The sequence below is a fragment of the Eschrichtius robustus genome, chromosome 21 (assembly GCF_028021215.1).
Source record: "Eschrichtius robustus isolate mEscRob2 chromosome 21, mEscRob2.pri, whole genome shotgun sequence".
Classification (NCBI taxonomy): domain Eukaryota; kingdom Metazoa; phylum Chordata; class Mammalia; order Artiodactyla; family Eschrichtiidae; genus Eschrichtius; species Eschrichtius robustus.
The window spans coordinates 8,998,516-9,025,904 of record NC_090844.1 but is presented as its reverse complement, the minus strand read 5'-3'; the positions used below and the strand labels follow the sequence as shown (position 1 = coordinate 9,025,904).

At 39.1% G+C, this 27,389-nt stretch overlaps 1 protein-coding gene across 1 annotated transcript in view; it reads right to left on the bottom strand.

Annotated features, from left to right (window-relative positions):
* The window catches only part of CSMD1 (CUB and Sushi multiple domains 1), a 1,889,718-nt gene that overhangs the window by 915,743 nt on the left and 946,586 nt on the right, over nucleotides 1–27,389 (bottom strand). Inside the window, exon 5 of the mRNA XM_068531988.1 lies at nucleotides 17,455–17,649. Within this exon, the coding sequence (XP_068388089.1) occupies nucleotides 17,455–17,649 (195 nt within the window). The remainder of the gene's footprint in view (nucleotides 1–17,454; nucleotides 17,650–27,389) is intronic.

The following is a 27,389-nucleotide window of genomic DNA, read 5'->3' as shown; positions in this document are numbered from 1 at the left end:
AATATTGAATTTATAAAATGCAGGGTATACAATGGGTTGTATAGTTTCTTCTCAATTTTAAAAATTATATGAAAAACATCCAGGAAGAAAAAAGAAATGCACACACATTTATAATGTTCAATGTCTAATACTAGGCAATATTTTCCAATATACCTTCCCTAGGGCTGTGTAGAATATTGGTACCTACAAGTCAGACTGTCTGGGTTTGAATCCAGGTTTTCCCACTTTTGTGTCACAAGTTCTCTTCTCTGGGCCTCAGTTTGGTTATTTATAAATGAAGATAATAATGGCATCTATTCACAGCATGGTTGTGAAGGTTAAATAGATCAATAGCTGTAAGGTGCTCAGAACAATATGCAGGCAAATACTAACGACTCAGTAAAAATAGCTATTATTCTTTTCTCCAATTTGGCATGCAGTGATCACTCAATGATAGTTTAATTATTTTGACCATTTTATCACCGCTTTGAGTAAAACTGCCCTTCCAAGTCTACACACTGTTTTCACCAGGAGTTTAGCAGCTGCTTCAGAAGGAGGAGAGAGTCACACAGAGCCCAGTAATCAGGAGGCAGCCTCCTTCCCCAGGTTTCCACTCTTCCAGGGGCTGGAATGAAAGGGGGCCCAGATCTTTTGCTACTGTTCTTGTAGCCTCACCACCACCTATGTTACACCTGAGACCATCAGGAGATTAACCTCTTACATCCTTCATCCTTAGGTACTGAAGACACTGGAAGAAACGCTGGTCTCCTAGGTCACCCCTCATCCCCTCAGACCCTCATTCGCTCAAAGATGTACAAAGCTCACGTGTCTGACCGCTACCTCTCCCAAACTCTTAAAAACCCTTCTGCTAGGTCCTCTGAAACTCAAGGTCAACTATCAGCAAAACTTCCTGCGTCTCAGCCACTTCTGAAGTATCCCCTCACTTCTTTCTCATGGAAGCTGGCTGTCTTCTGAGAATGCTGTATCATGAAATCCTCCCCAAGGTCAATGTTCAGCATCCATAGCCCAAGTGCCACTGTCTCTAGAGCTGGACTACATGCCCACCAACACGCATCTCATTACCACTTCTGGACTACTTTTGTTCCTTCCCCAGCGTGGAGTCTCTCGTCCTCAGAATCCAATACCTTCTTCCCTGGAGTCATCTACAACATCCCTTGGGCAGCCCCATTAGTCCTTGCAGATTTTTACTTCTGGCTCACTATCAGTTTCTCCAGCTCTACATTTGTCTTGATTCTTGCTGATTTCGATATCGACTTAGATCATCTTCTGAATATTGGCCTCTCAGTTCATTCGGCCCCTCTTCCAAAAGCCTAACCCCCCCCCCCCAAAAAACAAAACAAAACCAAAAAAACCTAACCCCACACAGTCATTCATTCCCACCATCACCCTTCATCTTCTCAATACCAATAAACGATCACTTTCCAGAGCTGCAATGTGGGGTGTCCCATTCTCAGACCTCCACTTTCTATATTTCCAGGTCACTGCCTCAAATACCTTAACTTCAATAATTCTTTGACACCGATAGACCTACAGTTCCCTGATCTTGACATTTTTTCACTTCCTTCCCCTCAGGCCCCTCATGTCCCCATTCCTCCCCTTGCCATCCTCAGATTTCATGGCCATCATTTCAGTCACTCCCTTGTGTCTGCCATAACTCCGCCGTCAACACCTTAGACTCAAATCAGGGCAAATCCACATTTTCTCCCATGGTAAACATGGCTGGAGAAAAACCCAAAACAAAAATACACTGATGGGTCTAACTTTAAATTAAGGACCACATCCAAGTTGGCTTTCAATGATGACATTCCTACTCTGTTCCCTTCATCCACTCAGTCCTCTTTCGGGGGGAATGACCATTTTGTACCCTCTTCCTCATCCACCTGCCAGCATATCCTACCACATCCTTAATACTACATGGTGATTTTGTTTCCTATTTCCCTAAGAAAATAGAAGCAATCAAAAGAGAAATTTTACAATCTATTGACACCATATTTGATCACCTATCTGCTTTCCTGCTCATAAAATTTCCTTCCTATATGAATGGTAAACGTTCTTAACCTAGGGTTAATTCCGTTTGTGCTCTTGCTTTCACCCCTGAACAAGTTTCTAAGCCAAACCTCCCAACAAATGATCATTTACCCTTTTTACTGGAGAACTGCTCTCAGCATACAAAACATGTTATAATTTTCCCCATTCAAAAACTTTTTTAAAAAGCAACTATCTTTTGATTCCACGTCTATTTTCCAGACTCCATATCGACCTTTAATTTTATTTATAAAAATCCCTTTCCCAGAAACACATCTCAAGAAATGTACATAGTTGCAATCTTTAATTTCTTCCCATCCTCTACTGCACCCACTTGAGTCAGGATTTTGTCCTCACTGGTCCACAAGAACTGCTCTTCTCACGTCAGCCACACCAACAAATCCAATGGTCAGTTCTCAGTTCTTATCTTATACAAGCACTCAACAACATCCCACAGGTATCCATCTCCTCCTCCTTGAAGGACTTTTCTCAATATACTTTTTTCTTTTTCTCAATATACTTTTAAAACTTTCTTTTATCTTGAAATAATTGCAAATTCATAAGAAGTTGCAAAAATCGTCCAGGGTGATTCTGTGTACCCGTCTTCCATTTTCCACCAATGATTACATCATACAAAGGTATAGTATAGCAACAAAATAAAAAAAAAAAAAATGACACTAGTACAATGTGTACATATGCTTTTATTCACTACTACTTTATATACTACACACATGGTTGCCTCTAATCTTACTGACCATTTCTTCTCAATCTCCTCATTATTTTGATTCCATCTCCCAATCCTTGGTGTAGTGCCCAGGATTCAGTATTTGGACCTCTTTTCTTCCTAACTGCATTTACTACCTGGGTGATCTCATCTAGTTTCAGTTATGTGGATGTAAATATGGTAAATATGTTGACAGTTCTCAAGTTTGTAGTTCAATTTCAGATCTCTCTTGAATTTCAGTTTTTTGTATCCACCTGCCAACTTGGCATATCCATATGGATGTCTAAATAGCATTCCAGACTTACTAACCCCCAAGTCATATTCTTGACCTTTCCTTTTCCAAATCTGAAACTCCCTAGCTTTCTCAGTTTCAGTAAATAGGAACCCCATTCTTCCAGTGGCTTAGATAAAAATGGTGTCATCTATGACTCTCCTATTTCTCTCATATCCTGTAACCACTGCGTCATAAAATTCTACTGGCTTTTTCTTTAAACTGTATTCTTTTTTGTTTGTTTGTTTGTTTTGTTTTTATAGCAGCTTTATTCATAATTGCTAAAACTTGGAAGCAACCAAGATGTCCTTCAATAGATTAACGGATAAACAAACTCTGTTGCATTTATATAATGGGATATTCAGAAAACTAAGGAACTGAACTACCAAACTACAGAAAGACACGGAATAACCTTAAATGCATATTGCGAAGAGAAAGAAGCCAATCTGAAAAGGCTGCATACTGTATGGCTTCAACTATATGACATTCTGAAAAGGTAAAACTATAGAGACAGTAAAAAGATCAGGGGTTACCAGGGTTTCTGGTGGAGGGAGAGATCAACAGGTGGGACACAGAGGATTTTAAGGGCAGTGAAGCCATTCTACATGATACTGTAATGGCGGATATATGGCATCATGCATTTGTCAAAGTGTATCAATATCATTTCATCAGTTGTAACAAAGGTACCACACAAATGTAAGATATTAAGAATAGGAGAGACTGTGCAGGGGGCAGAGGAATTAGTATATAGGAACGCTCTCTAGTTCCTGCTCAAGTTTCCTGTAATCTTAAAACTGCTCGAAAAAATGAAGTCTGTAAGGTTTGTTGTTGTTTTTTTTTAATGCAATGATAAAGAATAAGAATGATAGGATAAGGAATGCCCTGGGTCAGAGGCGGGAGGGAACCTACTATCCAGTAGGTCTTCAGAGAAGTCTCTCTGAAAAGTTGACCCTTCTAAGCTGTATTCTTAACCCAAATGCATTTTGCAGCCTTCCCTGCTCCTACTGTCTCTCAACATGACATCATCCCTCACCTTGAAGATTGCAGGGGCTTCCTAACAGGTTTTCCCACTTTGCCCTTCCCACCATATACTCTTTGCTCAACAGAGCAGCCAGCGTAAGGCTCTTACGTTCAAAATGAGATGATGCCACTTCTCTTGTCAAAACCCTCCAGTGTCTTCCCACGTTGCTCAGAATAGAAGCTAAAGTCTGTATGATGGTCCACGGGGCTCCCAGGATCTTTCAACGTCCATCTTCTCTGACCTTTTCTCCCAGATTCACACACTGTCCAGTCTGCTCCACCATACTGGCTGCTGCATGATCCTCCACTCACCCTGGGGTCACTCAGGACCAAAACCCTGGCTGTTTCCTTGATCTGGACCATGCTCTTGACATTCTCATACAGTTTAATCTCTCACCTCTCCGAGGGCTCCAAATAATGCTGGTTTGGCCAAAGGTAGTGGTTTCCCAGGACATGGGGCTTCCGGTGCTAAAACCAGGACAGTCCAGGGCAAACCAAGCAACTGGTCACCACAGCTCAATCAAATGTCACTGTCTTAGTGAGAGAGTCTGTGAACACGTACTACGATTGGATATGTGACATATTTGTTTTTACTCATTTGTTTTTTCGATTTATATGGTCTACCTCTACCCATTAAGATATTCTCATGGCGGTTGGCATTTTTCTTGTTTTGTTCACTTTGTAGCCCCAGCGAAGAACTAATGTAAGTGAACTACAGCCTGTGGGCTACATACAGCCCAGTATCTGCTACTGTACTGTAAATAGTTTTACTGGAAACAGCCATGCCTATTTGTTTAGGTAGCGTCTATGGAGACTTTTGCTCTAAAATGACTGACTACAGTAGTGGAAACAGAGCCCATATGGCTTGAAACACATAAAATATTTGCTATCTGGCCCTTGACAGAAAACGTCTAGTGACCTGACTGTTAAATGTATCTGACATCTTGTCTCTCCTGGACAAACGTTTCTTGAAAGAACAAATGAACAAACACAAATAGACAGCAAATATATTCTACTGGAAATTAAAAAAAACAACTTTGGGGCATCATTTTAATGCTAGTAAATTCCCAGCAAATTAAAAGGAAATACTAACATCAAAACCAAGAGTAATTGTAGTGAAAATACTTGCGGCATGGAAATTTGTTCAGCAAATTTGCAAAGCATAAATAACACTCTGAGAATTCTATCCTTAGGAAATAATCAAACAGAAGAAACAAAAGCAATGTTATGTGTACAGAGACACTAATTATAGCATTATGTGTAGAAGCAAACACTGGAAACACTCATTATGTTCAATTATGGGGAGAGAGAGAACTATTACTTTGTATAATATTGAGGATATTGAGAAGAAAATGCTGTCAGTTAAAATTGAAATGTTTATGACTTAATACCAATCTTAAAAAGAGAAAACAATGCGCTATGCTCTATGACTTTAGTCTCTAAGAGCTTTTCAGAGGATGAATTGGCCTCTTTCGGTCTCCATTTTTGTTCCATTCTAGCTCTTCAATGATAATGATTTCAATAATAATAGCTATTATTGGTATTAAGTACTTCAAGCATTTCATTTAAACTTTACCAGTCCCATGAAATTAAAAGTAGTTTTAATCCAGCTATATAATATATATATCATCCAAACTGAATCACTTTGCTCTGCACTTGAAAGTAACTCAACGTTGTAAATCAACTGTACTTCAATTATAAAAAAAAAAAAAAAAAGTAGCATTAATCCAATTCAACAGATTCAGAACCAGAGGTTTTGCAGACAGCTTGTCCATGATGTTGAGCTAGTAAGTAAGAAAGCAGGACCTTGAATGACCAAGTCCTCGCTATTAAACACTTCCTTCACTGCTTGTCACAATGAATGGCATTTAATTGGACATGTGTTTTTTTGGGCACTAGACAACTTGAGCCCTGCAAGCTAATATGGTACTTACATGGAAAAACAAATCATGGAAAAATACTGTAAATTGATCCACAAAATGATTTGTATACAGGCACTTATGACTGTGCTTTAAACCAGTTCCAAGATTGTATTTAATGAGATAATGTATATTAAAAAAAAAAGTGCTTATCAGAGAGCCTTGTATCATAGTGAAATGAAAACCATGTAGACCAGATTTACTATAATAATGCTGACATATGTTTTCGATATTTTTTTTTCAATTCTGGTAAGACTTAGAGTTGGTTATTACACAGTACGCAAGAAAAGTGTTGAAAACTAAATTGTCTAAATCCATTCAAACTTTATTTAGATCTGGGTTTCTTATATGAAGACTACCTCATTCAATCTCACTTTGCAATGCTTGGTCCTGACAAGAAAGATCATCTGAGATTCATTTTACAATGTCACCTCTGTAACATAACCGATAAAAACCCAGCTGTGTTTTAAATACCACAGAATTGATCGGTACCCACAAAAAGCATGACTTCTCTCCCTTCTCCTCCCCTCCAGCTACATGTTCTCCCAGTATTTCTCTTCCCCATCATCACTAGCGGCAGAATGTCTGCAACTAAACAGCCTGAGTGACGTTTCATAAAGCGCTGGCAAGTGCCATATTGTCATTTCCAGTCACATTATGTAGGGCTTATCAATTAAAGAAATTTGCAGCTTTAGGCAGTTCCAAATGAAACACTGACATCCATTATTTAGCATGTTTTATTAAAGGTATTGCTGAGCCTGCTCTTGGTACTTTATTTGGTGGCATCTTTGCATGCGGACTCTCAGTCATCCTTCCAAGGAAATACAACTGTCCTGAAATGCATAAAATCTGTCAACTCTTTAAAAAAAAGCAAAACAGCTGCCATAGCCTACACTCTTTAAAACTCTCAAGTAATAGTGACACTGCGTTCTGACACTTGTAGGCGAATATGTATCTTAAATGCTTTTGTTGAGACAGAGAGAAACCAGGTTAGAGTCTTGGTGAGTAAGCAGTTTTAGTCAATGATCATAACGCACTTACGGTTATTTTTCAATGGTTTGCAGATCATGCTTCTCAATAGAACGAAAGGAAAAAAACAAAAACACCTCTCCTTAACCACCCCAAGCAGAAGGCACAAAGTGAGAACGGCCTTTACCACCTACTGTCTCTGCAGCCCTGGACAGGATCCCTCACATCTCAGGGAGTTAGATCCCTCACCTGCAAACTCTCAGTATTCATATTAACCGTGAACACTTTTGGACGCGATAACATAAACGAGCGTATGCCAAGTTCATAACACAACACCTGCCGCAGAGATTTGGTCTAAATAAAATGCTTAGCCACGCTATTTCTACTTCCTCCTGGCTTTCCTTCTTTAGTAATTCATAGTGGCTGAAAAAGATTCTGTTGGCCAACAATGGAAAATAAGGAGGGAAGAGTTACTGGCCAACCACGTCTCAGGGAGCTTATATCTGGTCTCAAGGGCCTCCTAACACCACTGTGCCTGGAACCAGCACCCTGCAGGTTCACGGAGCCCAGATGCCAGCACCATCCTTCAGGCCTCACCTTTCTGCCCCCAGATGAGAACCCCCGGGGGGACAAATCGGCGGTAGGGAAGGATTTAGGGTTGCGACAGAGAAAGAGGAAAGAGGACCAACTTCATGCAAAGAGAAGCCTTCCCCAGAGGAGGAAGACCATCTGACTTGGGGAAATGGATCCCTGCTTGCCTCCTCTGCTCCAAGATTGACTTACTCTACAAAGAAACAGCTGCAGCAAGTCATATGTTAGCCTTTAAAATAAAACGAGAAAGATCCTACAGCCAAACAGCTCTCTTTGGGCTTAAGGCTCTCTTGAGCTGGGCTTATACATCAAGTTTTTCATCTGAAAGCCCTGAGGCTGTTGCTGGTGGTAGCTCCCATCAAGCCCGCAGAAAACAGTTTTAGCTGGTGCTTGCTTTGAACCACAGGCTTCTGCAGAAAATACTGAGATTGGCAGTCACTCTTCCCTGCCGGCATCTTACTGCCCTTATATTTCTCTTTTTAGGCTCATAATCTCTGAAGGGCCTGCAGGTCTGCCAGACACCTTCTCCTGCATTGCACAAGGAACAGGTGGAGAAACGGGAGGATGCTGGAGACCACCAACTTCCATCTCCCCCGGAGAAAACCAAGGCACACGCTTCACCCCGAGAAGCAGGACATCCCCAGACAAGCTGTGTTCTCTCCGCCCCTTCCCAGATTCCTCAGGGCTCAAGCACCAATCCCTCAAGAAGAAAATGTTTGTTTGTCTAATCCAACTTCAAATATTTGTTCCCCAATGAAAATGTAAGTTCCTTCTTTAAAGGAACCTATTTTTTCTATTCTCATAAATTAACAGGGAACGAGCAGGGCATTGCAGGGCCCAATGGCATAAGACACCAAGTCCAGATTCCAACTCTCCCATTCACTACTGTGTGACCTCAGAAAAGTCACCTCACGTCTCTGTGCCCGAGTCTCTCTGACTGAAAAACAGGATCAATGACAATACAAAACTTGCGGGGTTATTGTGAAAGTTAAACACAAGAATATTTGTAAAGCATGTAAGTGATGTCTGACATTTGGTCATTGCTACAGGTTTAACTTATTATCATCACATCTTTTTCTTAAAAATCTACAATTTGAGTGACCAAGCTGAAATGTCTATCATTAGAAAACAGACGCTCCTCCATGTGTTCCTTATTAAAAATACGTTGAACTTGATGGATTAAATCCCTTAAGAAACAGGTTGATTGATTAGCCCCTTAAGCAAAAGGAAACTAGAAATAATCTCCATGTGACTATTACCAAATCTACATTTTCGATACTGTCATGCTATTTATATGCATATGTGTATTGACACGCACGCTGTATATGTGGTTTTTGTCTCCTTATTGCAGTCCAAGTAGTGACACATAAAACACAATGACCTGTCCTGACAGGGACTCACCCTTTAGTAGGCACTTAACTGGCTCTCTGTCTGAGTCTCTATTCATTCAGTTTCTCTTCTTAAATCAGCCTGGTAGTTTTTGTTTGTTTGTTTGTTTTCCCAAAGAATTTCAGTAATGCAGAAAAGCCATTTGTTTAAGAGCTACTAGCACTGAGATCCTATAATCTATATGAATTTACTTTCAGATTTTTTGCCATTTGTCTCCAATCACTGAAATCTGAAATCTGAATTTGCTTTCAAAACTGGAGCGGGGAGAAGATAGAAACAGTAATCATAACAGCTAATACATATAGAACTTCACTGTGTCGAGTTCTCTGTTAAGGATTTTATCTGGATTATCTCATTTAATCTTTACAACAGACCTGTGAACTAGGTACTATTACACAGGTAGGAAAATTGAGAACTGAGAGAGAAAATAACACTGCACAGCCCATAAACATCATGCTCTATCACCTGTGCTTTATTCACCTTCTTTATGTGTTAAAGACTTTGCAGGATGTTTTGCATACGTCATTTCACTTAATCCTCATACTAACACTGAGAATATCATCTTTTCAAAACATTTGCTTTTCTATTGACAATACTGTTTAGAAATTGGGTATGTGGTCTCTGTAGCTAGGTTGCTGTATGAACATCTTACCGTAGTATATGTAGTAGTTTACAGATGGAAAAGAAGTGTGAGAGAGGAATCCAATGTACTTACAGTAACAGAGGTCAGAACCGCTAGGTCCCAGAATTGAATCTAGTTTATTTTCGCCCTAGAGTCACTCTTATTTTTATTCTTTTATACATCTGGAGCCACACATGCACAAAGCTGTTTTCAATTCTTTGCCAACTCCACTAGCTAATTAGCCTCTCCTTCAAAGTTTCCCATAATCTTCACTCATTAGATCCCAATATCATTTCTTCCCAAAGTAAGAGAGTATCTGAAATGAGATTCCTTTTGAGAAATCTTTTTGGATTACTGGAGAGCTAGGCTCACCGTGATCTTCTGCTTAAAAGTAATAGTAAAAATAGACTTCTCCTTTCCGATACTATTCAGCTCAGATCTGTTTCAGCAACTGCCGAGAAGTTAAAGGGGAGACTTCCAATCAGAGAAGGGCATAGATGTGTATATTTCAGACCCCTTTTCTTATGAGTCCTTATCATAAAACTACAACTGTATATTGAACCCTACATCATAAGTGAAAGTGACATGTTCTCACAGCACCAGAACTCTGCATACATTAACAACTGTTGTGGAAAGAAAAAAAGAAAACTAAAATTCTTCTGCTTGCTAAGTCTGAGCTGTCTGAAATAGTAGATACTAGCATACATAGCTAATGAGAACATGTGGCTATTTCACCTTGAGAAATGATGTAACTGTGAAATACACACCAGGTCTTAAAGACTAGGGAAAAAGTGCAAACCACTTCATTAATATTTTATACTGATTATGTGTAGAAATGGTCATCTTTGGACTATGCTGGGTTAATAAAATGCATTATTAAAATTAAATGCACCTGTTTCTTTTTACTTTATCAATGTCATTATTAGGAAATTTTAATTGCATAGTTGGCTCCCACTTGTGGGTTGCATTATATTTCTAGTGAACGGCACTGATCTAAATACTGAGGAACTGGGAGTTTTTCTTGGTTAGGCGTGTGGCAGCTGAACAGCCCCGAGCCCCTGCCTGAATGGTGATGGTCACTGCCACCCCCCGCCCCCACCAGCTCCATCACACAGAAGAAGGATGCTCTGGGCTACAACCTAGCTCATTCTGAACATCTTCGGCTTTTCCCCGTGCTGTATGTTATCTTTCTACTCCAAAAGGTTATGAATATAGTATCTTCCCTCAAATAATGTTTCACTTGTGGATGCTTTCTTGAAGACCTGTTTTTTTTTTCCCTCTCTCTTTTTTGACATATGCCTGGAAAACTTATTACTTTTCTAGTTTGGAATATTTTTTGTCAAGCAGAAGCCAATAATATGCTTAAAATAATGAAACGATGCTTTAACAATTCTGGGAGGAAATGGTTTCCATGTATAATTTTATACTCAGCTAGACTGTCCACCAGTACGGATGCAGACAGGGGCTATTTGCAGGCATGCTAAAGCTCAAAGGGTTTTCCTCCAAAGCAACCTTTCTCAGGGAACTATCTGAGATGAAACAAAGAGAAAAGAAGACAGGATTTAGAAAATAGTGAACAGGTTGAGTGGAACAGTGAAGAAGTGTCAGAAACACTGCCTGATAACAGACCTACAAGCCAGTGCTGGACCCTCTGAGAGAACAGCGAGAGGGAACCGATGGATTTGGGGAAATGAGGGCAAAAAGGGGTACAGACAAGGGGACGAACGCACAATGTGCTGAGGGTGGTGATGACCGAGATTTCAGGAACCGCAGAAGACAAGTGTATGCAAAATACCATGCAATCTGGTTTACGTTAGAGAAGTAAGTCAGTGACCTTCAGGAAGAAGAACAGAGTTCATTCCCAGCAATAATTCAAATAAGTATAAAGTAGAAGATATCTGGATTATTGAGATGAAACATAAGTTTTATAAATCAACAAGGGGAAAAAAAATAATTCAAAAATTTAGGACAAATAGAAGGCAGTCACGGCATAGGCCAGCCATTTACCAAATCTGCTTTTTCTTCTTCCTTTTCTTTTGAGCTTTCCTTGCAGTTAGGGACGTCCACACGACTGAGTCTAACCAGTGCAGTATACGCGTGGGAGGCCTGCCCGTAACAACCCCAGGCTCTTTCCTCCCTCTGCCAATGGATGGAGACAAAGCTGCCAGCCCTGACTGAAAGCCAGACACAAAAGCCCCCAAATCACCGCTAAATCAGAACCAACCACCGGTCAGAAAAACTCATCTGGGGTTTAACACGAGAAGACAATAGTAACACTGGAGCCTGCTAATGTTACATTAAGTAAACAAGCAGAACAGGAAAGTCTTGGTCCAAACATGGAAAAAAAAAGTAATTGCAGCATTATTATGAATAACTGAGGCTAAGAAAGAACCCTGATCTGCTCTGAACTCTCTTTGAGTGGCACAGGGATGAAGATGTTGGAACAATATGTACACAGTTGTAATAACACAAATGCTGTTTATTGCCATCCAGCCTTCAGGCAAATTAAGAAGGACTTAATTACGATCATAGAATAAAACGTACACGTTCACAACTTTGATCCTGCAGAAGTGCTATTACAGCTGAGAGAACATAGAGGAAGGAAAGTATTAGAACATTTACTGGAAAGAGCAGAGGCAATGATAGTCACATCTTATACAGTGCACAGGCGAAAGATGCTGTCAAAAATCAAAGAAATAAGGTATGAACGGTCAAGTGCATTATTCAGATTTATAATGTTTAGAAATCTGAATTAAATTGGAAGAAACAAGACATGGTGAATGGAGTGATAAGATTACAGTGACACTCAATTTAAAAAGTTTTAACTTGATAAAGCAAAAAAGAACAGTATAAGCATATATAAGATAATAATGACAAAAATGGTTAAATTTTATTGAAATGTCTATAGCCTAAGAGTATGGGTGTTTCAATAGGATGTTCCTTTTCACTATAATCCCTTCAGTATTATTAAATTTTTAAATTATGTACAAATGCTACTTAATCAAATTTAGTAACAGTTTACTTAAAACTGAGAAATTTAGGACAGCTGTCTCGCTACAAAGTTCAAGTCATAAACCAACATATGTCAACACAATTGAAGCTTTACTTCCTGACCTTCAATACAAGACTACTATTACTTTCCCTGCATACATCTCAAGGTGATTTGAGGTATACACAGGATCATACATTTGTGGGTTTCAGCATATTTACAAATTGACATTGCATACATATGATTTTTAGATGCCTTTCTATGGTAGTTCATATGAGTCATGCACATAATGTTAATACAGGCTAATCTATGAAGTGTAGAATATACAAAAATAAGTTATTTAGGACAGCCTGTAAATGGGAATGTCCAGAGCTATGACTTTAAGGGATCTCAGCTCTGCAGTAGCTGCTAAGAATTATTTTCTGAAGCATACTTTGCAAATACAAAGTGCTCCATCATTGAAAGAATTAAGGCGTATCAGAAAGTAATGTTCGGGGAAGGGGGAGCAGGCATCTCTGGCTAAGGAGACTAGTGTTTGCTTAGAGCTGGCTTATTTCAGGCGGCATATGCCTAATGCAACCATCCTATCATCTTTCCAGAGCATAAAGGAGCCTAGCCTTTTCCAGGACCAGAGATAGCTCATGTCCCCAAACGTATATACATTTCCTACGTGATTATATCCATGGAATAAGACAGTTGACGTAAGATCACACTAATGCTTTCAAAAATGAGATCCAGAATTGGAGAGCTGGAGTGGATGGAAATGCTCACTGAAGGGACCAAAGGGAGATGGTTTAAGAACAACTTCCCCACCTAATGGTGGACTAATGTGAGGACAGGACCACTTCTCCCGGGGGATTTCTCCACGTCAGACGATAGGTTTCTTATGAAGGAGCATTTTCCAAATGCAGCTCCTGACCTACTTCCTTTCTGCCTTCTCGGACAATCATATCACAAATCTGGAGACAAGGACCCACCATGCGAATTTTCCATTCAAGGAGACTACCTTCTCTTTTGGATTTCATATGCTATGGCCCTCTATTATCCTGGAGCTCAAAGTCATTTATGATAATTCCTGGACCGTGACATTATAGTCTTTGTGATTTAATAATAGAATAGGGGAAACATAAATTAAGAAGGCATTTAAATTCTGAGTTGGGAGCATGTGTCATTGAATACATCTAGTTTTTTTTTTTTTTTTTTCTTTTCCCCTTTTATGTTTCTCCTCTAAATACACACCACACCTGCAAATACAGAAACAGTACATCTTTGTAAAGATCAGAAGAGACAAGAGGAACAACGTGCGATAATGAAGGGAGATGAAGGAAGATACAGACATTTAGGTGAAAACTCAAGGATAAATGAGGAAGACAAAAACACACCTCCAGAAGGAGACAATCTGAACTCTCACCCTTGAAAGAAGTCAGTTTGATGCTGGTCTCCTGTTTAAGGGAATCAGTTTTAAGTAAATCTGGCTGACCTCCCACTTCATTATGCACTGACTTTATTAAATATATGGCTATATCCTTTGTCTTTAAAGAGTACCACGTGACTCTAGAAACGATACATTTAAGTGTCATTGTTCAGGTCAAATACTGCCCCTTGGAGTTACCATGTAAAATTTTCAACACTAGGAAAAGGTCATTGCAAAGAGATTCAGTGGTGTTAGCAGCACTTTAAAATGACTCCTCAAGCAATTCCTGGAACAAAATAACTAGGATGTTGGGGAAGCAGAAGATATACTCATTTCATTTTTTAAAATTATCTAAGTCCATATCGCTGAAATTAATTTATCTCCTCTAGATATGCCACATCTACACATTTATAAGAATTAGATTATCGACTTTTTTCTTTCTGATCCAGTTATCCAAAATCAAAGGCAAACTGTGTTGTATCTTTCAAATCTGTTACATAAAATAATTATATCAAATTTAATGTCCTTTGAAATGTTACTATCCCAAGCACTGAAAAAAGCAAAATTTAAGCATAAATTTAATAATCTATAATATAGAAGAAAAGATTAATATTAATGATAAAAGCATCTTGATATGGTTTGGATTTAATAAATTGGTGACAACATAGGAAAGATTATGAGCTGTTATATCAGCTTTGACTTTGTAAGTTTTATAATTGTGAAATTAGGAAAGACCCTGCGATTAAGAAGAAAATGCTTGGGGAGGTATGAGCAAAACAGAAACTGGCATAGTTGCTGTTAATATTTATTTTTGCATTTTCCAGTTTATAATAACTCCTCATTTGATGCCCAGCATATTTCCACTCCTCTATTAAATGTCTGAATGGGGGATTAGGTACAGCATTAGGGGTAAATAGCTATGGATTCGGCTAATTTTAAGGTAGAAGCAAGGACACAGTCACACAGTTTTCGTGACTGTAAATTATGTCCTGGGGGGGTTACAAACTAGTTGAGGAAACGCTGAAGACATAAGGTTAGAATATAAAATAGCAACAAAATAAATGCTCAAGACAAAAGGACTTGTGTTTTCTTAAAGAATTGAAAAAGGGGCTGCAATGGTTACAAAAAAAGTGACTAAAATTTGGGCTTAAGTGTGAACTTGACAACTAAGTAAGATTTATGGCTTTAACGGAGATGAAAGGGAAAACTGCATAACAGGAAAAAAATGAGTGAAAGTTTGGATTTAGGCATGGAGTGGTGAGCTGGTAAGGAACTCTTTGGGAAGAAACCCTGCTTTGTAGAGTTTGCTGATTTCTGCTGTCAATACTCCCACCGTGGAGGGGATGCCAAGCTAACAGCTTGGTGTGAGGAACACAGCACTTGGGAGAGACGCACACAGTTGGCTTTTGGGAAGTCAGACCAAGCAAAGCATCGCGTGGAGACAGAAGCATAACATCTGTGTCTGGGAACAGTAACGGATGGAAGCGGACAAGTCAGTTCAGACGAGGTGATGGAGCGCCAGGGCAGTGTTTTCAAGGGTTTGCACTTCATTCCTGTTGAGTCACTGAAGTGGTCTGGCTGAGAGAGGACAGGTGATGACGAAGGCGTGTGTGCCGGGAGTGGGACTAAGGAGGAGAGGGTAGGATGAAGGCTGAGATTCTGGATGTGGCGCTCTTTTCACCAACCTGAAGCTGGTCTGGGTGAGAAGAAAACAACAACTGGCACGGGACGGTTGGAGTGGGAAAGGGGAGACGTGAAAGACAGTCTGACAGAATAAAAGGGGCAAGCAGGGAAAAATGGGGAGCGTGACTGCAACGTTTCCACCGAGTGAATATCAGATACGCAGTGGGAGAAACAGGGAAAAAAGAATATACTTAGGATATCCAAGTGACAGCGTCCTTAAACAGTATCACTTAGTTGAGGGAATCAGTGAACAGACAAGGGAAGGGACACAGAAATCTGGATTTTGAGGACACCACTCTTTTGACAATAGAAGATGTAAAATCATTAATAGCACTAAGGAAAAAAAGAAGAGAGAGATAATAGACCTGAGGAACATGCAAGAAAATGAGCATTTCTGGAGGAGTAATGGATGCGTGCGGTAGAAAATATCCATAACAGGAATTTCTCTAGGACACAGGGATGATTTGAAGACGGTGGATCTGACCTCTGGTAACTACCAGCTGGAATACCTTGAACAAGTTATGTTTCCCATCTAACCCTCAGATGCCTCACGTGTAAAATACTTCTTTAATAAAATACCTACTGTGAAGATTACACATGAAAAAGTAATGCCTGCTCATAACAAGCAATCAATATGTACTAGTTACCAGCTGTAGTAATAATGGCAGTAGTAGTAATAGTACTAGTAGTAATACTAGTTGTAGTAATAGTAGTAGTAGCGGCAGCAGCAGCAATATGCCATAACTAAGATAAGTAGCACTGGGAAGATCTCATGAGACTGCAACGCGTAACAGAGATAACAAAACAAAATAGAAAAGTATTCATTAAATAGCATAGACGAAAATATAAACAGACTGATGAAAACAACACATTTTGATATGAGGACTTAAGCTAAGGCTGTGGATTTGCCTGGTTACATACATGGATAAAAAGTTGGACATGGGTTCTTGTAATAAACTATAATGGAAAATAATTGAAAAAAAGAATATAGACACATCCATATATATAGGTATAACCAAATCACTTTGCTGTACACCTGAAACTAACACAATATTGTAAATCAACCATACTTCAATAAAACAACGTCAGACATGGGTTTGTGTCTTAACTCATCATATGCTATCTTTTGGAACCTTCTGAAAACTAAAATTGTGCTTCTTTACCTGTTAAATGAGTGTGAGTATTTAATAAATGTAAGCTACACTTTTACATTTGAAACCATAAAGTGAGTTTTTTCTTAGGAAAGTCAAAACCTAAGAGTCAAAGTATGCTCTTTCCTAAAGTCACTGGATCAGGAAAATAATGTCACAGAAAAGGCTAAAAATCACAAGGCTTCCAGAAAACTGATTCTAATCTTGCAACAAATCATAACGAGGAACACTTGCACTAGTGCAATCCTTTATGGTCTATCTCCAAAGCCCGAGGGTGTTGAAAGAGTCTTCCAACGGTATAATTTAATTATCAAGGGGTATCTGCCATTTTTAATGAGAAAAAGATAAAAAAGGAAACTTCACGGCAAGGAGGCCATAAATGTGCGCATTAAATCTTAGAATGCTATGACAATAAGTGATAAAAATATGTAGAAGTCCACAAAGTTTGAAGAAAAATTTGGATGTTTAAGGAACATATCTAAATTTGTTACTGACTTTACAGGGTGCAGCCGTGGTTTTGTAGGTAACGTACAATATTGCTTTAGGGAACAGAATGAGCTGACATGGGAAGACCCAGCACGATGTGTCTTGCTTTCGTGAAGTGGAAACTTTTCCAATGTCAATTCCAAAGCCATTTGCTTAGTGCAGGTGTCAGCTCATCATACACCCTCCCCGTACAGCACCTACCTCTGCAAAACGGGGCTGGGAAGTCCCAGGACGCTCCATTCCCAGGGCTGACGATGCAAGTCAGGATGGCGTGACCTTCCAAGATGTAGCCGGAGAGACAGCTATACCGGATCTTGTCTCCTATGTTGAATCTTGTTCCGTGGAGAACTCCTTTCAGTATTTCTCCGGGATTTCCACATGTGTGGCTGGGTAAAACTATTGGGAGAAAAAAAGAGGAGACAGAAATATAAGTTAAAGGAAGATTTTCTACTGAGATCCATTTATATCGCAAGACATGGACCACTTCTGAACTACTAAAGTTAGCAAATCTAGGACAAAAATTATCTTAATTTTGTCGAAAAATTAAACAGAGAAATGGATTTGTGTTTTGTAAAATCTGTAATTTAGTACTTTTGTAAAGAAGTATTTAAAAAGTATAAATAAGTGGATTTTGTTAAGAGGGGAAGATACAGTTCTGCTTAGATTCAGTGTTCTAAATGACATCTAGATTATTTTTTCAATTATGAGATTCTACAGTCCCACATAGTTAGAAATCAGATAATACAGCAGAATATAGATATCTGAAAAAAGAACAGAAATACAGCATGAATGAATATCCATGCCATATTTTTCCTTATTCCTCCAGGACCAGCACTGCCTGATACACACCAGTAGTAAGTGTTCAATCAATGTTTGATGGATAAACAACTGAATTAAATAATAAATTAAGGGGCTTCCCTGGTGGCACAGTGGTTGAGAATCTGCCTGCCAATGCAGGGGACACGGGTTCGAGCCCTGGTCTGGGAGGATCCCACGTGCCGCGGAGCGACTGGGCCCGTGAGCCGCAACTACTGAGCCTGCGCGTCTGGAGCCTGTGCTCCGCAACAAGAGAGGCCGCGACAGTGAGAGGCCCGTGCACCGCGATGAAGAGTGGCCCCCGCTCGCCGCAACTGGAGAAAGCCCTCTCACAGAAACGAAGACCCAACACAGCCATAAATAAATAAATAAAATTAAAAAAAAAAAAGCAACAGTCTTTAAAGATTATCTAAAAAAATAATAATAATAAATTAAAAATGTCATTTGCTAATCTATCAGACTTTTACAAAAATTGTACCACTATTATATTCCAAGCCATCTGTAAGGCTCTATGCGTTTGGAGTGTCTGATTCACAAGAAAGTTTTAAGTATCAGTTTTGACAAAGCAAGTACTGTCTCACTTGCATTTCAATGAGATAGCCTTGATTCTGGTCTTTCTTGGCCTCCTCACTTTTCACATCGATAGGTTTCTCTGTCTAATTCAATTGCCTTGAAACCTAATGGACACGATGCCGTTTCACACTCATAGAACGTACTTTTGAACTTAATTGAGGCACCATTAAGTTGAATAGACGAAGTTGATGATTGTTGGCTACTGTCTCCATATTTCTGGTTTAAATTTAGCATATCATCAGCAAATTAGCTGCTATTATGTAGAATTCAAACAAACCAAGGATCCTACCATATAAAAAAGAAATGATTTCCCAATAAAAAGTATCTCCAAATGAACAAAATTATTCTATTTCTGTATCCAATTTTTTGCATTGGTATAGGGGTACGTTTTGGTATATATGTATAATACAGACCACTTTTTCTTTTTTCTTTGTTTGTAAACAGAGAGATAAATAGATGTTTCCCAGTGAATAGGGAGGGAATTTCACTGATTTCCAAGATTAATTTTATTTTGGTATTAAATACATATGAACTAAACTATATAGAAACACTTAGAAAACAAATACTACAATTTAGATGTTTAATATTACTGACATGTTTATGAAATCATTATATAGTCACAGTTTGCTCAGTTGTAGTTTTTAGAAAATAATTTCTGAAAACAGTCTACAAAAACCTGTTTGATAACATAATAGAAAATAATTCAGTATAATCTATAATCATCTATGGGTCTTTTATAAAAAAGAAACTCTGTTTTTAATTCCACATTCACCATCCCTAAGGCAATAAATCTGTTTTTTAAATGTTGTTTAAAAACATTTTTAACTGCCTGGAATTTAACTGTCTATGATTTCCTAAGGTAGAAAACTTTCAATTCTATCTTGGAAGATCACTTTATTTTATGATCCGGGATGCCCAACAGCCAGCCTGAGCTAGGGACCTTATAATTAGAGACAGATGTGAGACATGGGCTGAATTTCTATCATCAACAGACAGAGAAAAAGAGATGGGGTTGGGGGGGAATATGTGAATATGAATGCTTTTGGTGTTTTTCTTCCCTGTCCAGAATGAAAATTTTGATTTCAACCAACCTTATAATTTAGGAAAAAAATACTAAAATGTTAACGTGAACAATGTCAGCAAGAGAATAGAAGTAACTGAGGATGATTTAAAACATTTACTTCTAGTTGCAAACAAACAGGAAAATGCAAACACGCACATAATATTACAGAGGCATCAGCCATTTCATTAAGACATTGTCAAAATATCTTAAATTGTGAAAAATGGGCAAAAATGATTATAGGTCTATACAAAGATTTATGACTCAGACACACAAAAAAATGCCAAGACATGAAAATCCAGTGGCTGGACAAAACTAATTTAAAATAAACCCAACCCCACTGTCACTTCTGCCATTTTTATTTGAACTAACTTTTCAACCAGTTTCCCTGAAGATGGTGAAGGTCTCTTGGTGTCTCCCAGAGCAATAAGGACACATTAATTAGTAAATACTTATTGAATTGACTTGGACTCTACATTTAGTTTGCTTTAATCATTCCTTGAAGTAATGCACACTCTTTCTCATAGATGCTTCAAGAAATTCCTAGTAGGGTGATGGGAATCAGGCACCCAGTGCAGACACTTGTGGATGTGAAAGGATGTTGAAAGGAGCTCTGGGCACACTGCTTTCCTCTCATGGCAGGTTCCCACCCATCAGATCCCACGAAGCCAAGTTTGTACACCCAGGGCTTGAAACCTAGGCTGTCATTCCAATTAGGCTCATTGAAAATCCCTCTATAACACTTCTGCTTTGGCAAGTGCAAATGGTCACAATTCAATGACTTAATTAGGCTATCACATCAAACCTTTGACCCAACTGTTTCAATCATTAAATGGATGCCATTTTCCAGAAGAAAAGTGAAAACATGATACTAAAATAAAATATGTCACTAATATTCCTCCTGAAATGGGACAAAAGGCTGGCGGACAGAAGTCTGAAATTCATCAGAGGAGCGACAGCATTTTTAACAGGATGTGCACAATTAATGAAATTTCATTAGCCAAGTATGCATTTGGAAGCTGGCTCCCCGGAGGGTGAATGTCAGACTATTTGTTTACACTTGGCCTTTCCAGGAGTCTCACTGCAGCTTAAGGAAATAAAACCTCAAACACCCACCTGACATACACCCCTGGAAATGAAACCAGCGATGCGTGATGTGTGTGTCCACAGACTGCCCTCCACTCCCTCCTGAAACCTTTGGGAAGGATTAGAACAATCCACTGTACTCATCTTCCGGAATGCTTTGAAAGCTAGATTTTCAAATCTGGAAACCTGACACTTATTCTCTGTCCTGACTCTCTGAATCGTGGCCGTTTGGTGGCACGAGAAGATACAGAGACAGCAGTTACGTGACAACAGCAAGGAGGGTTTCTTAGGGGCGGGGGAGAAATTTAAGGCCACCCACTTCCAAAGTCTCTTTCTCCACGTGAAGAACAACATTTCGGGAGACAGACTGTGTAAATGCCTACTATGCCTGCAAAGTTACAGGATCTGGATGAGAAGAACTCAAAGAGGAAGTGAGTTTTAAGTATCCTTCAAGGTGGAAAGTGGTATGGTTTGGCCAAATTAAAACAGAAAGATCATTTTTAAATGAAGGATGTAGGAGTGGCAAGTGGCTATAGAAAAGTACCTGGCACAGTGGGTTATGTAGATCAGTATCAGACAGACCTGTGTTTCTCCTCCAGAAACAGACCATAGAACGTAGGACAAATTACTTAAATCTCAGTCTCTATGTCCTGACAAGGGGAATTAAAAATAAAACCTAGCAACAGGGTGTGCTGTGAACATGTATGAGGTAACGCAGATTCAACAGTGAGCAGGGAACATGGAAGAGAATAAGTGCCCAATATACATTAGCAATTTCAAATTTATTTTCCCAGTTCTAAAGCACCACGCGGACTTTACGGAAATCATACAAACTTAAAAGTATTCAGCGGTTCCGATATATACCAATTTTAGAAGCAATAAAACTAGAAAGAGTCTGCTAGAGTCAATTTTGTCATGAAAATAAGAACATAGTCATTAAAATAAGAACATCATTAAAAAGGGAAGCAAAGGAGAAAGACATTCCAGTTTTTAGCCATATTAATTCAACGTCATTATTCCTGCTCTAATGTAATAATTAGTTAACACTTATATAGCAGGTGCTATTAGCTAGACACTGTTTTAAGTGGTTTATATATGTTAACAGTATATAGGAAGTCAGTCCCATTATTATCCCCCTTTTAGAGAGGAAGAAACTGTGGCACAGAGAGGTTAAACAACTTTCTCATGGCCACACAGCTGGCAAGTATTGGTGATAGGATTTGCACATGGTGGATCCAGCATTTCTGCCCTTCAGCACTACAATAAACTTTCTTATGAAACTGCCGTCAACATCAAAAGAAATAAAGATAATAAAATGCCATTAAATCTGTCGTGTTCTCAATAGAGCTTTGTTTGATATAATAAAAGGAATATAAGGATTTGGGAGAGTTACGATGTTTGCTCAGGTAAAACTGAAGGCAAAATTATTACATGGCTTTTTAAAAATAAGTTTCAAGCTCTCAGGTAAATTTGCAGGATGGGAGAAAGGAGTCAGGAGGGACTGCGTAACAAAGTTAACACAAGAAAATGACAAGTTGGCAGAGGCACTTGAAATCTTAGAGGCTGGATTTTCAAAAGATTTTGAATGGCAGCTGTAAGACATTATAATCTTATAAGAAGTGAGAACACAAAAATGCCCGTTGGAAAATGATTTTGATTGTGTGAACTGAGGTTTGGGGAGTGTAAAGCATGTATGGCCAGGTGACCCCGGGGATGAGCTTATTGGTCTTACACTTTAATTTTCCTGGTTGACCTTTCATTGGTTTGTATCTTGAAGTGTAAGGGAGACACTGTTTTCACCTCACTAACCTGGATCTATGAGCAGCTGAAGCTTTACCACCCCAAACAAGGTAGGCATCAATTCAGATATAAATGATGGTAAATCTACGATCAAGGAACTAAATGGCAAATCAAGAGTTAACTACTGAGGAAGAAACAGCAACAAGAGGAGGAATTTATGATGGTGACCCAGGAAAACAGGATGTGTGAATATGGCTACGATGGCCACAGACGCAGACTTATAGGTTCAGTTGTGAACGTGAGTAGGCTCTTTGTTTTTAAGCCTGTTCACCGTCTCCATGGTGTACCCTAGAGTTACAAGAAAATAGGTGACGACCAGAAAAGTTCCTAAGTTTCCTCTGATTTACAGAGTAACAATGGAGGGAAGAAAAAAGAAGCATAATTGCGAGCCCAGATGTAAATCTTCTGGAATACCCAAAGTTAATGGGGGAGGAGGGGAATAATGATTAAACAAAATAGAAAAATGGCCACAAAGTTAAGATCAAGACCAAACAGAGCCTAGGAGTCCAGCTGAGAAGCAATCATGGAAGAATGGATGCCTGGTAAAATCAACGGTGGAAAATTAAGCGTAAGTGATTGACATACAAAAAAGAGCACAGCAACAAGAAATAACAGCAGGTGAACTTTTCAATTACCACTGAATTGCTGAAGAGAAAATTGCGTGTACGTTAATTTTCTCAGGTAAATTTACCTATACTTCCGCCACAAGGTAGAGCCCCAATGCTTTCATTAATGACTTATAAGCAGATATACAGTTTTTTATGACCATCTTTCCTCTTCTCAAAAGTGAACTTTACACTCAATAAATGGATGTTCAGTTGATTATAAGTTGCTCAATATTTATATAATGATGAGGTAAGAGTATTTCTAAAAATTGAAAAGGACACTGAAACAAACGTGACCGCAAGCCCTGGTAGATATCAGATTAATGAGAGCAAAGAAGCCAGCAACCACTCAGGAACTGATCAAAATGACCTGTGCCCTATGCTAAATAATGCTTCTGTTTACTCTCTAATTCATGATATCCATATAACAAGGACAGTAAGACCCACTCCAAAGGTTACATGTTACATTAAATACCACTAGGGATGGTTAACAAAATTGAATTAAAGTGATTCTAGAAAACAATTCTAAACTCTTTCTGAGTCACAGTTCATTTATTAATTCAAATTTTTAAAAATCTCACTATAACACTTCTCCTATGGGCTAAGTTAGAGTCTCAGGTATTGGATTTACCTTCCTGCTTTAACGAAGTTTAAAACAAATCAAAATTTATTTTTTTTAAATGGCTCTCAAAACATTGGACATCAGTCAGTGTTGGAACACGACCCTTGAGAGATGGGAATTAAATGAGAATCCCTAAAATTTCTCCAGCTTATTCCTTGGAGAGAGTTAGGGACCAAAGGCGCAGGGAGTAGAAACCCAGGTTGAGTCTGACAGTCTCCCTGAGTTGAGGAGACAGAGATGAGAGCCCCGGGGTGTCAGAGAAGCTAAATTTCACAGGAGGAAGAGGGCTCCAGAGACCTACAGAGGGCCCCTCTTGAATATGGGGTGAGTTCTTACTAATGCATGTATGGAAAGAAATGACCCAAGGCGAGCGAAAGAATTACCAAGGGATTGGAAGCAAAAGTGCCCAGGATTCTTGCAGGGCTGAGAAGAATACCTTTCCCAGCAGTGAGAACAAAAACCTCCATCATTTCACTGGACACAAGTTAGTGTACTGAGAAGGCTCTAAGCTCAGCAGCGGGGAAAACACACTCTAGAGTGAATGCTGCCTGCGTCACGTACCAGAAATCTTACAAGCAACAGGATCAGAGTAGGGAGAGGCTAGTGAGGGGGTCTTGCATGGAGAATCTGAGGGGCTCTCACTACCTGGGTTATTCAACTGCAGGATCATCACTGGCACACCCTGAGAGTGAACGCCTACGTAAACTTTCACCCGAGGTCCCTAACTTGACTCACTCCTCATGCAGCCTTAAAAAGCAGTATCTGTAAGGATCAAACTGTTCCAAGAACTTTAACTACATCCAAAAATCTTTTGGGGAATACAAAAATATCCAACACCCTCCAAATTAAGATTCACGATGTCTGGTGTCCAATCAAGCGTGCCAACAGGCAAGACGACAAAATCCATAATGAGGAAAAAGAAGAATAAAAAATTAGCCAGAAATGACACAGATGGCTGAATTAGTAGACAACAGCATTAAAATGGTCATAATAATTGTATTCTATGTCTTGAAGAAGGTAAAGATCAAACACGTTAACTAGACACGTAGGGGGAAAAAGGCAGAGATTATTAGATTGGATTTCAAAAAGGCAGTGATGCACTGATGCCAAGAAACACACTTTAAAGACACAAAGCAACAAAAGTAAAATGAGAAATATTAATCAAAAGAATACTAACATTAAGCAAAAGAACACTTAAGTTGCTATGTTAACATCACACAGTTTTAATGCAAAATAATATAACCAAGGATAAAGAGGGTTATCTCACAGTGTTAAAAGGGTGAACATAACAATCCTAAACATCTGTGTATCGAATAACAAAGCTTCAAAATACATGAGGCAAACACTGATAGAACTGCAAGGAGAAATGAATAAAACCAAGTTATAGCTGGAGATTTCCACACTACTCTCTTAATTGACAGAAAATCACTAAGCATATAGAAGCCTTGAACAAAACTATCGACCAACTTCTAATCAATAGTTAAAAAAAAATAAGTCAAAAGGGGTATTAGGAAATCTTTGAACTAGACGAAAATGTTAAAACAACATATCAAAGTTGTGGGATGCATTGATAATCATGCTGTTAGGAAAAGTCACAGCATACAGAGTTTATGTTATGAAAGGAGAAAGATCTCAAATAAATCACTTAAGACTCCATCACAAGTAACTGAAAAAGAAACTTTAAGTATTGAAGACAAAAGTAGACATCATACGTCAATAAAGCTGTAAACAGGGCTTCCCTGGTGGCGCAGTGGTTGAGAGTCTGCCTGCTAATGCAGGGGACACGGGTTCGAGCCCTGGTCTGGGAGGATCCCACATGCCGCGGAGCAACTAGGCCCATGAGCCACAACTACTGAGCCTGCGCGTCTGGAGCCTGTGCTCCGCAACAAGAGAGGCCGCGATAGTGAGAGGCCCGCGCACCGCGATGAAGAGTGGCCCCCACTTGCCGCAACTAGAGGAAGCCCTTGCACAGAAACGAAGACCCAACACAGCCAAAAAAATGGATAAATAAATAAATAATAATTAAAGGTGCTAATAATTAAAAAAAAAAAAAAAGCTGTTAACAAATAATGTCAATATATTTCATGCCTCCTTTCCCCCCCAAATACATTCCAAGTTGTTATCAGTGATCGGACTGCAAAGGTGAAGATACCTCAGATCCTGCCCTGGAGATGGCACACAGTCTGGGAGACAGCAGATGAGGAAACACTTTCAACAAAGCGTCTTAAGAGCTGACGCAGAGGCTTGTGGATAGACTATGAGGGTAAGAAGGAGTTGTGAAGGTCTGAACAAAGGAAGAGACTTAAAGGGAGGAAATACATATCTCTCTAGCTCTAGCTCTAGCTCTATTTCAAGCAGGCTGCTGGAACGGACTTCCGGCCAGGTAAAACATGAAGCATGCAGACATGCAACACTTTGGAAGGAGGAGTTTTGGAGGAAACACACAGGTGCAGGTAGCCTCCGGGGGCTGCTGGGTATCCATCGTGAAAAGGTGACATGAATGCAGAATGGTCAATTTGTCGTTATAAAAGACCAAGTGTATTCTTATTATTTTACCAGTGGAAGGCTGTAGGTGATGGTAAACATTTATTACAGTGCTTCAAATCACAATTTTAATTACCTTAAAATAATAATATTTAGCACTTGCTGAACATCTGGGTTAAACACTCACACACTTCATCTATGCTACTGCTAATTCCCCAAAGAGGCATCATTTTCCAAATTTACCTATAAAGAAGATGGGGAACTTGGTTGAGGTAACACAGATGAACCCACGTCTGTATAAACCTGAGACATTTCCACCACCATACTGCTTGTGTTGATATAACTGAAATGCTCTGAAATAGAACTGTGATGTTAGAAATAATTTGGGGACAGTTTAATGGGAAAAAAAGCTGAAGAACTAGGAACTGGGATCTTGTCCTTTCTTGCCCATTAGCTGTCTTCCTCTGTGATATCATATTTTATTTTCCATCTTAACAGTGAGAAACAGAAAGAGAGAAGGATAAACTCATCAATTATATAAGGTGAGAATTCTGTATAACAACTGCTATTTCAATGTATATAAGTTCTGGTGCCTTTCTCGACACTTCTTCCTGTGAAGTGAAAAATGCATATGTCAAAGGGAAATTGGAGAAAGCATCTTTGAGGATTACTGCAACATTTAAAAATTTAAAAAAATACAGTTATCATTTATCATTTCCTTCCTGGGACACTGTCTTAAGCTACAGAAAATCCAGTCAAGTTTTTTCTATTCCGAACTCTAAGCTCCTTCCTCCCTCCCTCCCTCCCTCACTATTATTTTTTCCTCCTAAATTTATTGAGATATAATTGATATTAAGCTCTATGTAAGTTGAGGGTGTACGGCATACTGATTTGACTTACACACATTACATACATCGTGAAATGACGACCACAATAACTGTAGTCGACATCCATGATCCCGTATAGACGCAAAAAAAAGAAAAAGAAAAAAATGTTTCCTTGTGATGAGAACTCTTAGGATTCTTAACTCCAGTCTCCAAGATTCTTAACCATAAAAGGGGCTCAGCTTGATTTACCTGCAGTCATGTCT